The sequence below is a fragment of the Equus asinus genome, chromosome 21 (assembly GCF_041296235.1).
Source record: "Equus asinus isolate D_3611 breed Donkey chromosome 21, EquAss-T2T_v2, whole genome shotgun sequence".
NCBI lineage: Eukaryota > Metazoa > Chordata > Mammalia > Perissodactyla > Equidae > Equus > Equus asinus.
Window position 1 is genome coordinate 64,792,353 of NC_091810.1, and position 15,148 is coordinate 64,807,500.

General features: G+C 39.8%; 1 protein-coding gene and 1 long non-coding RNA gene across 8 annotated transcripts in view; one reads left to right on the forward strand and one right to left on the reverse strand.

The window, feature by feature from the left end:
• Positions 1–10,197, reverse strand: part of LOC139041347 (uncharacterized) — a 41,674-nt gene extending 31,477 nt beyond the window's left edge. The window contains exon 1 of the long non-coding RNA XR_011496326.1: positions 10,061–10,197. This is a non-coding gene — a long non-coding RNA (uncharacterized lncRNA). The remainder of the gene's footprint in view (positions 1–10,060) is intronic.
• Positions 1–15,148, forward strand: part of GADL1 (glutamate decarboxylase like 1) — a 156,836-nt gene that overhangs the window by 34,764 nt on the left and 106,924 nt on the right. For all 7 annotated transcript variants that reach the window (XM_014840954.3, XM_014840953.3, XM_070492602.1 and 4 more), the window contains 5 exons: positions 2,277–2,367; positions 5,466–5,572; positions 6,297–6,412; positions 12,506–12,585; positions 12,691–12,745. In XM_014840954.3, the coding sequence (XP_014696440.1) occupies positions 2,277–2,367; positions 5,466–5,572; positions 6,297–6,412; positions 12,506–12,585; positions 12,691–12,745 (449 nt within the window). The remainder of the gene's footprint in view (positions 1–2,276; positions 2,368–5,465; positions 5,573–6,296; positions 6,413–12,505; positions 12,586–12,690; positions 12,746–15,148) is intronic.

Here is a 15,148-nt window from a genome sequence, read left to right on the forward strand (position 1 = left end):
AATTTACTTCCTTGATCTGTACCTCTAACAAGTTCTTACATTTTCTTAAGCACGTATTTACTTCATAGCAAAGCTGAGTATGACAATGTTTATGAGACGAGAAACTTGAATCCAAAAATAGTGGCTCTGATAATTTTACAATGATCCATTTAATCCCCAATACAGAGTTGTTGTCAAGACCAAAGATAAATTGATAGAAAAACTGTTGGTGTTAGTGATCATATATAAATATTATCTGCTCTCTGGCAGTCCCCATCATCTGTTTATAATCATGACCATATATCATGACTGCTACTTAGCATTTCTTATGTTGATCCAAACTGGCAAATGATGTTTTAATTATAGAATTCATTAAGGGATTTTAAATCTTGATGGCCCAGAATATGCAAAAAAAAAAAAAAAAAAAACCCCAAAAAATGTTCTAGAGGGTGTCTTTACTATAAACAGGAATAGATTTATTTGGAAGATACTGATTAACTCTTGGCAGTTGATAATTACCAAATTATCTTATCAAATCTAGCAAGATCAAAAAATTAAAACCCTTACAAAAGTAGAAGAAAAATGAATACATGATAAGTTTTTGTTGTTATTATTTCACAATGATGCTCAACCACCGTGATCTTTCATAAGTGCAGTAACATGATATCAGTCCTGTGCTGGAGTACTATTGCAACTGACTGTTAATATCCTATACACCCAGTGAACAAATCTCAAAAGCAGGAGGATAACTTTCCAAAACATGCATTTCTCAGTGTGATGTGAAGGTAATCTAGTGCTTAAGACCATACTGACATTATGCTTTGTGAATTCTGACACTGAACTAAATTTAGTGGAAAGAACATAATAAAATCCTGGCTAAAAATAATTGGTTTGTATTCCCTTGGGAAAGTCTGATGTATGTATCAAAAACCCAGTTAGCATTTCAAAAGCAGAGATACATATCTTACTATTATAGTGCGTGTCAGAAGTGTAGAATGACATTTAATGCAGCAGATTTTTTGGTTTGCTGGATATTTTCCATAATGTTGCCATGGAAATCAATCATAAATTAACACAGAACTAAAAGAAAAATCTTATTAAAATTACTTGTAGCAATGCCTGGTTTCCTTTGCCAGATTAGAGGAAGTTTTCCATGTTTTATTTGAAAAGACATTTCCTTTTGAGACTTTTGTTTTTTATTGAACCCCTCGTTTAAGGAGAAAAAAACCTAAACCCAAATGCTGTAAGTTGTGATGAGAGGTCACTGACTCAAGTGGTTCCCAAATCCTCAAATTTAGAAACAGACCTCCTGCCTCTTTGTTCTTTGTCGTCCTGGGCTTCCTCTGATTGAGAATGTCAAGCCAGTTAGCCTGTTGTTTGGTGTGAATATTCACACTGTGGAAAGCCAAGAACCTTTATGAGACCTTTCACAGGAGGAGAAAAAATAGAAAGTTGGAACTGAAGTCGTTTGAGTCTTAAAGGCGACTGCCTTTGAAGTAAGTTGAATCAGAAAGTTTACGTAAGCTGTACGATGAGTCACGTCGTACTCCATCTACATAATGCCAGCTGCATTAGGAAAAAGGGTCCGATCTGAAAAATGGAAAGGCCACTCACTGCTGATAGCCTGAAGTGAACCCTGTTGGTGAGTGAGATGCGTTTAAATGTAGGGAAGTTAATACTGATATTTTCAGAAGATAAAGGTCACAGGCTTTGACGCTTGTACAAGCAGCATTCAAATAACCTGTTTCTCAAGCATCCTGGTTTAGGTCTGGTTGTAAAAAAAAAGAAAAAGAGAAAAGAGCAGGTAAACCAATGCTCTTAAAAGAGTGCTCAAATTGTGCTTGGAAACATTATTGTTCAATAGAAAGAGCTATGAGGTGGGTCTTCAACATTTGTTTCCCTTGTCCATGATTAGATTTTGAAGGCTTTTTTAAAATTGAGCTTTAATTTACATTCAGTCAAGGGGACAGATCTTAAGTGCTTAGCTCGATGAATACATACCTGTGCATCAGTAACCATCACCCAGATCGAGAAATGAGCTGTTCCCAGCTCTCCAGGGGCTCCTTCCACTCCCTTCCTAGTCAATATCTCCTTTCCAAAGGTATGCAGAATTCTAACCTCTATCTCTGGAGATCAGCTTTGCCTGATACTGAATGTCGTATAAGTGGAATCAAGCAGTATATATTCTTTTGTGTCCAGCTGCTTTATTGTCTGAAAGATTCATTTATGTTACTGCCTTTTTGATCTTTTTTTCTTTTTTATTGCTGCATGAATGAATATTTTGTTTCAATTTACAGACCACCCAAGATTTTTCAACCAGTTATATGCTGGACTTGATTATTATTCGTTGGTGGCCCGATTTATGATAGAAGCATTGAACCCAAGTGTGTAAGTACCATTTTACTGGAATTTTACACTGAACATGGATTAGAGATGTTTTTAAGTAGATGAAATTTTACTTCATGGATTTCTATTTAACGGTTTCACTTACACAAAGTCATCATAAATAATGGAATAGTGTTACGACACTTAGCAGTATTCAAAGAGCTGTTTGATTTGATAGTGGTACTGTGAAACGGGTAAGGCAAGCATTGTTATCTCCTCTTAACAGATGAGAAAATTGATTGAACAACTTTCCATTCACTCCTGCATGAAAAGCCATGTCTGTGCTAAGTGTCATATACTTTGAATAAAACAAATCTTGACTTTGCCTTCACAGAGCAAAAAATCTAGTGAGAAAGACATACTAATTGAAATGATCCACACAAATTAATGTAGAATTCAGTTTCTCATATGAAGGAGAGGTACATGATGCTATAAATATACATGGGACATTTTTTCCTAGTTGAGAGCTCAGGGAAGTCTTCTCTGAGGAAGCAATAGGTAAGAACTGAAGGATGAGTAAAAGCTAAGTAGGTGAAAAGAGGAGGGAGGAGTGATGAGTTCCAAACTCAAGGAACAGTATGTAAAAAGGCCCTGTGGCAGGAGACAGCATGTCATATGCTATAAACTGAAAGGTCAGTATGGGGTTAGCTGAGAAAGCTATGGGGAATATAGTGGAGGATAAGACTGGAGAGATAGAAGGCAGATGTGCAGGACCCAGTAGGCAATGTTTGTGAGTTGTTCTAAGTACCGTGGAAGGCCATTGAAGGTTTTTAAATCATTAGGTGCCATTTGCTTATTGAAAAGATCACTGGAAATATGGAGAGTGGATTGGAGGGGACCAATCAGGAGGAGATTACCTTAGTCAGGTGAGAGATGATAGTAGCTTGGACTTAGAGGAAAGTGGTAGGAAAAGAGAGAAAAAAAATGTGTTTAGAAGATAAAACAGGAAAGACTGGGTAATACATTGGGTCTTAGAAATGAGGACAAGGGGTAGGTTTAGGAGATGGTTCTTGGGTCTCTGGCTTTCATAGCTGGGTTGATGGTCATGTTATTCATTGAGATAAACATTTGAAGAGGGAACCAGTTTTTAAGTGCATGGTGAAGAAGGCAAGAGTAAGAAGTCAAATTTCACTTGTGAGCATTTGAGTTTGCAGTGACTTTGAGATATTTAAGAGTATATATCAACCAAGCTGAGAGATGTATGGGCCTGGAACTCCAATATCTATAAGAAAGATACAAATTTAGGACTTGGCAAATCGATGGTAACTGAAATATTGGGCATGCATAAGATTCCTTAAGTCAGTGACTCTCAACACTCATTGCTCATTAGAATCAATCTAGGAACTTTTAAAAAATATTGAGGCCTGGGTCCCAATCCAGACCAATTAAATCTGAATTTCTATGGGTGTGTCCCACATGTTAATATATTTTCAAAGCTCAACAAGTGATTTTAATGAGCAGGATAGAGGCACTTGGAATAAAAACAAACCAGGAAGTTGATAACCACTGCCTGTGGGAGAGTATAGAGTGAGGAGAGAAGAGGGCTGAGGACTGGGCCTTGAGGCCATCTAATATTTAATGGCTAGGAGGAGGAGGTCAGCCTACAAGAGAGAGAGAAGAAAGAGAAATCAAGTGAGAGGGTGTGGAAGCCATGGAGGACAGTGCACTAGGGTTGCCTGTTGTTCAGTATTCAAGTGAGACAAAGAATAAAAAATGTCCCCTGGATTAGCAACATGGATGTCATTGGTGACTCTAGTTAGAGAATTTTTGGTGGAGTAATGAGAGATGATAGCAGGTTACAATGGGTAGAAGAGTTAAGTGGTAGATAAGTCAGAAGAAACAGTAAAATTATACACTTCTGTGAACCTTTCTTGTTTATAAAATGACATAATGTCTGTAGAGTGCTTGGCGCATAGGGGGATAGATGTTCATTTATTTTTTGCCTTCTTCCCAAAGTTTCCCCTCCCGGGTGTTAAAATAATTATATTAAATTCTGTGCCTATAAATCTAAATGTGTCTGCTTAGCTTATATATTTAGAGTACACGTTTATTCAGATACAGGTTAATGTAATCACCTAATTGTTTGCGATTATAGATATTTAGTCATCCTCAAGTGATCTGGAGAGAGAAGAGACTCAAAGATTACTAAACAAGGCATGATAAGTGTCACAGGTTGGGTTCCCTGGGCAGCTGGTCTAGAAGGAGTTTAGTGAGTAGGATGTTTATTAAGGAATACCCTTAGCATCAACATGGGTGATGGGAGGGGACAGAAGCAGGAGTGGGCAGAGAGGCATACAGACTCAATGACAATCTTGGCTGACCCTACAGAGACCTCTGGAGCCACAAAGGCCTTTCAGAGTGGTCTGGAGTTGCGCCGGCACACCTTTATACCTCCAGCTGGACCGGTTATCAGGTGTAGACCACGACAGGAAAGGGTGTAGCTTTGGGGAGCGTGGCTCCCCGCAGCTGAGGCAATTCCTAAAGGGGCTCACTTAGCAAGGTTCTCTGACCAGAGTCTTCTAGTCAAGAGCAACAAATTCTTCATTGGCAGGGGATCTGGGTAGGGCTTTGCAGTTAACTCATCATATCATAAGAGATGTCCACAGAGCACTTCCCATTTGTACCAACACAGGAGTGTGATGGAAGAAGCCCTAGTTCAGGATAGGTAGTTTCCGTGTAGAGTATCTAGAGCTGACTGTGAGGGTGCTCATGGTGGTTATCTAATAATACCTGATTACCATGACAATGGTTTTTCTTTAACTAGCATCCAAAGAGTAAACTGGCCACTGCTCATGGCAAGTAGAAAGAATCCAAATACACTGCCTTTATCTCTCCCAATGGAATGGAAAGTTTCCTATAAATTCAGACTGCAGAAGTAGCTTGCATATCCTTGAGGCCACCAGGTATTGGCATTTATCTAACCATGACTAGCGCTATCACTGACTGCGTATTTCTCTATTTCCAATGGATAAACTTCCAAAGACTCTACAGACACATCAGCAGCCACTTGATGTAATCAAACTCTATGTGCATTTCTTGGGACACCAAAGGGATGGTTTGACTTTAGTCATAGAAGTGAAGTGTTTTTTATATCTATCTAGTTATACGTATGAGGTGTCCCCAGTGTTTCTGTTAGTGGAAGAAGCGGTTCTGAAGAAAATGATTGAATTTATTGGCTGGAAAGAAGGGGATGGAATATTTAACCCAGGTAAGTACAATTAGTTATTGCCATCTCCCTTCCATTACAAGCACCTAAAAATGTATTCACGTCTTATAGAAGGAACAACTCCTTGCAAATTTGCACATTACAAAAAGTTGGACATTAATAATGCTACTGGGTGAGAATCTAGCTTGTGTGCCTTTCTCCAGAGTGATAATATTTTCCTTAAATGCTAAACAAATGACATAAATGCCAAACAAATGAGATGCCTACAATTTAGGGTTTATATTTAACACAAATAAATTTGTCCACTGCTGGGAGTTTGGAGGAGCTGTAATAAATTTTTCAGTCAATTTTATTTGAAAAGTCTTCCTGAATCACATTTTGGTTATCCTACTGTCCTCTTTTGGAACCAGAGAGGAGCATATATTATCATTTTATTGATCAGATGACAGACTGAAAGAATATTATTAACTATGGAAACTTCGGTCCTGGCCCTAAGTCCAGTGATTGAAACTTTTTGTTTGGAAAAACTCTGGAATGAGAGAAGAGGCCCAGCCTTCTCTCTGTGCCGAGAGTGGAAACTGCTGGAATTGGAGATTAGGAAGTATGTACGAGTAATGGGGTGGAGGGTGTGGTGCACAGATGACTTTCACAGTTACTTGTCATTAGACTAGAGCAGCCACAGCTGTTCATGCTTTCCACTATAGTCGGCGCTTAGGCAGCTATAACTTCATGCTGTAAATATGCCATTTCCATTTTGTTTTTGCAGGTGGTTCAGTGTCCAATATGTATGCAATGAATTTAGCTAGATACAAATATTGTCCTGATATTAAGGAAAAGGGGCTGTCTGGGTTGCCAAGATTAATCCTTTTCACATCTGCGGAGGTAAAAAACTATTTTTGATATCAGATATAGATTTCTGAGAATGCTTTAGTATTTAAGAGGTCTTATTTGTCTGGGGACTCCTAATGTGCTTTTATCCTATCCACGTGTGACTAATACACCTAAGTATAACATCGTATTTCATCTCAAAAGAAATTCTGATGAGTTTGATATTGTAACCCCTGGCCACCCAATTTTGTACATCACCTTTACTTAAAATTTATATTCTGTAACATTTTCTTTGAGGAAAGAGAATATTTAATTTGAAAGTGCTGTCTCTTTCTGTGAAATTCTTCTTTGAGTATCTTATTTATCAGAACTTGGATGATTACTACTGATCTCACCTCGGTCTTATACTCGCACTTCTTTGTAAAAGTGATTCCTCTCAATGCCTAACACAAGGGCTTTTCAAGAGGAAAGGGAGAGATTCAGTAACAATGAACATCACGCATACACACACACACACACACACAATTGGATGTTGCCACAATCCCCCATCTCATTTTACTCTTCACTAAAGTAGGAGGTCCAATTGTGGATAAGTACATTGGCTTTGAGCTAGGCTGCCTGGATTCAATTCCTGTCTTCACTGCTTTCTATCTGAGTGACCTTGGGTAAGTTGATTAACTCCTCTGTGCCTCAGTTTCCTAATTTGTACAAATGAGTGTATCAGCTCTCATATCTAACAGGTTATCCCAAAACTCAGTGGCATAGAATTATAGCTACATATTACTGCTGACAAGTCTGGGGATAGTCTTGACTGGGCTCCCTTAAGTGTCTGGGGCTTAGCTGGCTGATGGCTGATCAGGACTGGCTCAGCTAGGATGACTCCAGCGAGTCCTCTCTGCTCCACGTGTCTTACATCCTCCAGCAGGCTACTCCAGCTGTGTTGTCATGGCAATGGTGCAGGTGAAAAACAGCATGGAAACACACCAGACATCTTGAGTCCTAGGCTCAGAACTGGCACATTGTCATTTCTACCTCTTTTCTTGATAAAGTAAGTCACGTCTAGCAACCCAGATCCACAAAGTGGGAAAATAGACTCTACCTCTTAAGGAGACTTTCTGCAAAGTCACCTGGGAAGGGACATAGATACAGGGAGCAGTCAACAGTTGGGGTCATTGAGAAACGCAGCATCCACATGAGCTTAGTAGTCACCGATTAGTGGGTTGTTGCAACTCACTGAGTGAGTTAATGCATGTAAAGTAGCATCTGGCACATAATTGATAAACAGAAATGTTAGCTATTATTATTAGCAGGAGGAGAGTGATCCAACTATAATAGTGTTGGTAGAATAGATGGCATGGTTTAAGTGTAGTCTTATCTGGAAGAGATTCTCTTTTTCCTTTTCTATTTTTGTGTGATTCCAGTGGGTGCCTCTGTCTGTTCCACAACTACCTCTTCCCCATGTCCCTGGCAGGAAAAGTTTAGCATCTGTACCTTCTGTGATAATCTAGGTCTCCTGTCAAGCACATGAGGTGGGCAAATCTGAAAATTCTGTTATTTCTAGTTGGGCTTTCCTGTGTCTGTTATTTTCTTTCAAGAGCCAAAGTTACTTTATTATTGCAAAAGGATAAATTGTGCCCTCAGAGGTGGGCAGTCAAAGAAAACCTGGCCACCCCGACGTTTTCCTCCTGCCCTGTCTGACCTTAGTTGGGGGTTAAGTGCAAAGTGGGCGTTGAGTTGTTGGGAGGCACCTAGGAGGGATCATCTAGGCTGAGATTCTTTTTTTTTTTCTTTTTTGTCTTTTTTATTGCAGTAACATTGGTTTATAACATTATATAAATTTCAGATGTACATCGTTATATGTTTTGTTTTCTGTGTAGAAAACGTCATGTTCACCACCAAAGGACTAATTACAATTCATCACCACACACATGTGCCTAATCACTCCTTTTTCTCTTCCTTCCTTCTCTCTTCCCCTCTGGTAACCACCAATCCAAAGTCTGAGATTCCTAGCACAGGCCCTGAGGCCCTTCTTTGTGAGGCCTTCTTTCTGTAGCAAGAGAAGAATGTTTGGGAATGTGGACAACTGGGGAAAATTCTTGGTTATTTGGTATTATTATGGAGTAGAGTTTCCCTCTCTGGGTTCCAATCCTTGGTATTTCAGTTTAGGGAACCCTAGCATATCAGCAATGTAAAGTCCATTCTGTATTTGAATTGCTGTTTCCATGTCTGGGAAAGCTGATTAAATAGGGCTTCTGCTATCAGCTCAGAGTTTTAGTTTTGCCTTTTTCTTTCTTCATTTGGTTTAAAACTTACTAGAGTTTTCTCTGGAATAATTGGGGGAAAAAATTCCATGGAAGCCTAGAATAAAGATTGCTCCTGGGAAAGATCAGGAACGCAGGTGTAGCTGGCAAATTGGGGGTGAAAAAAAATTGAAACCTCATGCAGTTGTGAAACCAGAACCCAGCATTTTTTTTAAATCTCCAGTGGAGATATATATACAAAAGGAGGTGAAATATATGCCTTGGCTATTATGCCAGCAGAAGATGGAGCCAGAAAATCAAGAACTAGATATGTGTCTTGGTTTGCTGAGGCTGCCATAACAAATGTCATAGGCTGGGGGCCTTAAACAACAGACATATGCCTCTCACAGTTCTGGAGGCTGGAAGTCCAAGAAGCAGGTGCTGATAGATTCAGTGCTGCTGAGAGCCGTTTCGTTGTAGAGCGCTGTGTGCTCCCAGGACATTTCCTCTGCTCTTGCTTGTAAACAGAGTGAGATCTCTCCGTCTTCCTCATTTTACAAGGGCACTAATCTCATGAGAGTCACCCTCATGAGCTCATCTAAAACTAATACCATCACATTGGGGGCTAGGGATTAAACACGTGAATTTTGAGGGGATACAAACATTCAGCCCATCACAATGTGAATTCCACAGAAAAATTCCATAACTGTGAACACACTATAGCCTTGAATATTTATTTTCACCCCCTCCATCCAGACTCCACTTTGTAACTCACTCCTTTCCCTGTTTTGCCAAAGATACTCAGGTCATAGCATTTGCATTATTTTAATTCATATTTTAGAGACCGCCTTTACCACTTATTGCAACAAATCAATTCATTATTTAGTTTAAAAAAAGGAATTAAAGAATTAAAAAAATAACTGAAAATAAAAGAATTTCCAAGGCAAGTTTTAATGGTCTTAAACCCTATGTGAATCTTCGCTACACCTCCCTTGTTTTCTTATAGGTGTTGGCTCATGGCCCTGTGGTTATTATCGTGTGTTCTTTATTAGGTGGTCTTACTTTTCCAGTTTTTATGCTGACCCAGATTAACCAGGGTAATTACTCCATCTCTGCCTTGCACCATCAAATGCAGAATGCACGCACCCACCACTGAAGGTATTTTTGCATCCTTCAGGTTTCAATTGTAATTCAACTGTTGCTGGAGACCTGGAATATTATGACAAAGCCCCCTACACTGTCAACCTATCCAAAGTAGCCTCTCCAGTGCTAAACAGGAACCAAAAAGAAGGGGATTTGGGAAGAAAAGTAATAGTAATAAATTCGAGGCATGATTAGCAGTTAGATATGAATTTCTTGAATTTATAGAAATCCTAGGTTTGTAATTCCAATCATTTTGGGAATCAGCATAAAGTAGATCATTGTCTGCCACTAAAAAGTGAGAGAAGAAAGAAACTTTTACCTCCCAGGGCGACGATCAATTGGCCCAGCTCCTCTCTGGCAGGATCGAGGCCAGGGTAAGAAGAGTGAGACGACCAGGGTTCATGTCTCCGGGCTGTACCTCTTTATGTTTTGCACCCGAGATGCCTCATTCACTCACCCTATCCTGGCCCTGCCCTCCGGGAGAGGCTGCCCTGGTTTGGGTGTGACTGCAGGCGTGCTCCACAGGCAAGCAGGGGCTTCTTAGGATGTCGTGCCGAGCATGGAGTGGTCCACCTAGATGCCGGCTCTGCTTCTTTGGGAACTGACTCATCTGTGTGCTCTTGGAAAAGTCCCTGTACATTCTTTTTTTCATTCCCTAACACGGAACATTCACACACTCTGCTCTCCCCACCTCCCGGAGCTAATTTGAGTGTCCAACTAGTCAGCACTCGAAAGAGTCCAAGTGTCCAGAACACAATCTACAGGAGGGGAAAGCAGCAGTTCTTTGAGAAACCCAAGGTCACAGAAAAAAATCCTTGCTGGAACCAGAAAGGAAAACCTCGGTGCAATTCTGTCTTTCATGTAGGCGCTTGCTGTTTTATCCTTATAGAAATGCACACCTCTGACATTTTTGCATCTTCAGTAGACGAACGAAGCCTAGAGGGAGATTGGGTCTTAGAACGACTGACTTATCTTTTGCCAGCAATGGGAGCAGCCACCGTTTGTTTCTAAATGCAGCTGTTACTTCTGAACTCCAGCCTTCTAGGTTATTCCTTTCCTTAAAACTACTCAGCATGTCTGAAGCATCGCCTTCTCTTTTCTTCCCTTCTAGAGCTCTTTTCCTCCTCTGCTGCGTTCAGACGTTTAGACTTCAATTTTGTAGACTTTTTTTTACCTGTCTCTATCCATTTGAGATTGACATTGGACTAGACTTTGCCCTGGGGTACCCACAGATAGCTCCACTGAAGTTATTCTTATTCTGATTACCATTTTTTTATTCAACACGTTCATTGGTTGGGGATATTTTGCTATTTCTTGGGCAAAGCAATGTGCTTTTCTTTATTGGCAAGTGTCAGTGGGGTAGGCTGCTGTTTCTCATTATGGAATCAATAGCTGTTTTGTTACCAGAGCCCAAATCTCTGGTGAGGAATAATTCACCTTAGCTATGTCACCTTAGCTGTGGTGGGCTGATGTAGCAAGTAGAGAATTAATTACATTTTCAAGTACATTATTACTTCTCCATATGCATATGTTCTTGTAACAACCTGAAATGAATGCATTCTACAGGCATTTTGAACGCATCCTATTTGATATTTGGAAATTAATTATTTGAATGGTTTCATTTTTCCTGATGGTGTGACTTTTGCATTTATTTTGACAGAGTTAAAAAAAGGACTCCCAATAAAACTCTCTTGACAAAGAGGAAAAAATGACCACATTTGAGGGAATATATCAACTTAAGTGTGAAGGCATGACTTCTTTTTTAATGTATTCATACCTACAAATTAAATTACTACGGTTTTTTGGTACAATAATGTCCTTTAGCACCTTCATTTTTCTGGCATGAAAAAGAATTAATTGACCACCTGTCTGCACTAATTTATAAAGAGCGACATCTCCAATGTTTGAATGCTAATTAGTTTATAGACTTGATGTAGTAAGGAAAAATAGGCCCAACAATATAAAGCATATACTACTATTTGCCAGTAAGAAATAGACCAGACCTCATTCCAGAGCCATCTATAGCCTCATTCATGCCAGGGTGACATAAAGTAGTGCTTCCATAAATTATTATTACTTTTGTTATTATAATTTTGGCTACATTCCTTTGTGTCTAATTTCAATCTTACATTCAATATCAAACAACATTGGTCAAGTGTCTGATCAGCATTTATAACCCATTGTTTGCTCTTGAAAATAATTAAATTCTTCTGTGGTCTGTGATTACAATTTTTGAGACACAGTCTTCTTCATTCCTTAGAGGGTTTTGAGTCAGCAGTGGACTAGATTCTGTTTCCGTTAATACTGAGTCTCTGCAGTAGTATCAAGAGAAACTTTTCTTGATGTTATGGAAAGCGGCAGCCTCCAGTGTCCAAGTTTGCTCCATAAGCCAGGCTCTGTCCTGAGCTCTTTACATTTATTAACCCATTTAATTCTAGGACAAGCAGATGGAGTAGGTATTGACACGCCCATTTTATAGATTAGCAAATTGAGGCTTGGAGAGTATTCATTATTTGCTCGAGGTTCCATTTCTGTAATTAGGAAGATTTGGAATTAAATCCTGGTTCCTCTGACCCCAAAGCCAATGTTCTCAACCACTGTACTAAGGAGCTCAATTAAATTACTTTCTCCTTTTTCTTCTATGCAGTAATGTTCCAAAGATTGGGCTCAACCACATGACTTACACTCATTTAAATAATAAGCAAAACTTTTTTCATGCTATGTATTCACGTCTCTCTCTTCCCTCGTGTCCCTTTTAATTCAGTGTCATTACTCCATGAAGAAGGCAGCCTCCTTTCTTGGGATTGGTACTGACAATGTTTGCTTTGTGGAAACAGATGGAAGGTAATAGGGACAGGATCCGGAAGCCTGGTGGGCGGAGGGGGAAATTCATACTTTTGAAAAAGCAGTACTCAACATAACTGAGCTTCTCAAATCTCTTTCTCTTAGAGGTAAAATGATACCCGATGAACTGGAGAGGCAAATCTGGCAAGCCAGGAAGGAGGTGAGAAGGGAGAAGAAAAAAAGGGGAGAAAAAAATGCATGCATGTGTCTGGGTATGAGGGAGAGAATGCCAGGGAGGGAACACAGCAGCCAGACCCGTCTCTGTGTGTGGGAGAGAGGAGAGAGCTTGTTGGAAACAGAAGAGGGAAACTCATTTACAGATGTTCTATTTCCAGATGCGTGGCTCTCTATGTTCTGTGGAGTTTCTCAGATGTTTTCATTCCCAGGAGGCTGGAACCTATTAAAACTCTGACATCACTGTACTCGGGATTCTTGCCTAGAATTAGCCTGAAAAGATGAACCCAGCCTCTCCAGCAGGCTCCCAGCATCCCCTCTCCTAAATAACTGCTGACTGACAATCCTGCAGGCCAAACCAGTTGTCTCTGGGTTGCATTCAGAATGATTCCTGATTTCTTGATCAACCTATCCTCCCAGATTGCTTCCACCCCAAGCCAATCTATAACCATCACCCCATATTGGGTCTGAGTCTAGTATTTCAGCTCTGGCAGAACGTCCTCTCTTCCTCAGCTGCCAGAATATATTAAAGCTGATGTGTCAGTTGCTGGGGAAGGCAGGGCATGGCCCTGGTCACCTCCTGTTCTCCAGCTAAAGCTGTCCCCTGCTTTTTAGGTGTGTTGTTGTCTTGGTGCCAAGCCATCTTGCTACTTGGCCCAAAAGCCTGCTGAATTATGTGCACCTACTTGACTGCTTCCCTCCCATCCCACCACAGTCCTCACTGCTGAGGGAGCTTCAGACCTCTCTCGCGTAACTTCCCAATGGGTAGCAACAAAGTCAGGTGTCACTGCTGAAAAATGAAAAGCCCAGCTTCTGAGCTGGGATGGAAGTATATCTCTTCATAGGATTTCACACTCTAAGAAAGATGTTCTTTTATTTTTACTTTTGAAGTTTTAATATTGTATTTTCTTTGCTCTTTATATTTTTATTTATTCATAAAAATTACCTTATCCAGAGTATGCTAGATCACTGTATTTCGTTTGAAAGTCTGAACTTAAAAGTTCTACCTTTCTTGCAGCTGTATTGGCGTCAGGTGTGTGCCCTCAGATCTACGTTTATTTATTCATTTTTGTAACATTCCAATGACAAGTGGATTTGCTGGTTGTCTGGGGGTGCAGATTCTCAGATGTCTTTGACTCTTGGGTAAAATCCTACATCACAACCTGTTTGTTCCGCTATGAACCACAGATATTGCATTCCAGCTTTATCTTTTTTGATCTAGTTTTATCTTTTTCTAAGAAATTCCCATGAAAAAGAACTTTATGTTATTAATGCTTGTTGGTGAGGAATATCGATGGTGCTTTTTGTATGGTTCATATGATTCCTTCCTTCCTTTCTCCCTCCTTGCTCCTCCCTCCCTCTGTTTCTCCCTCTCCCTCTTTCTTTCTTGAGTTTTAAACTTTTAATTATGGAAAATTTCAAATATATGCACATCTAATATAATGAGCCTACGTATAGCCATCAAGCAACTTCAACAATCATTAGCTTCTGCTCCTTTCTGCTTCATTTATGCCCCCTCCCGTCTCACCTGTAGATTAGTTTGAAGCAAATCCCATATATCAGATCATTTCATCTATAGATACTTCAGTATATCTGTAAAAGATATGCATTCTCTTTTTTTAAAGAAAAGGTAACACTACTACAAGAAATTACAATTTCTTAATATCATTAAATATTCACTTACATTAAAATTGTTCCCATTGCCTTTTTCTGTGTTTTTAAAAAGTTGGCTTGTTTGAATAAGGATTCATACACGGTCCATACATTGCATTTGGTTGATTCATCACACAAATCTTTTCTAATCTATAGCTTCCGCCTCCTTATTTTCCTCCATGCAATTGATTTGTTGAAGAAACCAGGTCCTTTGTCCTGTAGAGTTTTCCACATTATGGATTTTGTAGATTACATCAAGAATCTGAGAATCTAAGCACTCGCCTTTTTTGCACCATCCTGTTTGTTCTCTATATTTCCTATAATTCGGTTGTTAGATCTTGAAATTCAGTGAGATTCAGATTGGATTTTTCACCAGGAAGGCTTCCTGGGTGGCATTTTGTCCTTCCATCAGGAGACATCTTGTGTCTTTTTTTGTGATAACACTGATTGGTGGGTTCTGGTATTGTTAGTCCATCGATTATAGGGCTCTGCATCACCTCTCACCTTATGGATTTTGCTGCCCTTGGTGATCATTGTCTCGACTCATTATTTCATTAGGTATGTTCTCATTCATTCTCTTATTCCTCCTTCATTTATTGGAGGTACACTGCTATCAAGAAAAATGTTCCCTTAGGGCCAGCCTGGTGGTACAGTGGTTAAGTTCACGCACTCGCTCCGGTGGCCCAGGTTTTCGGGTTTAGATCCTGGGCACAGACCTACACACCACTCATCAAGC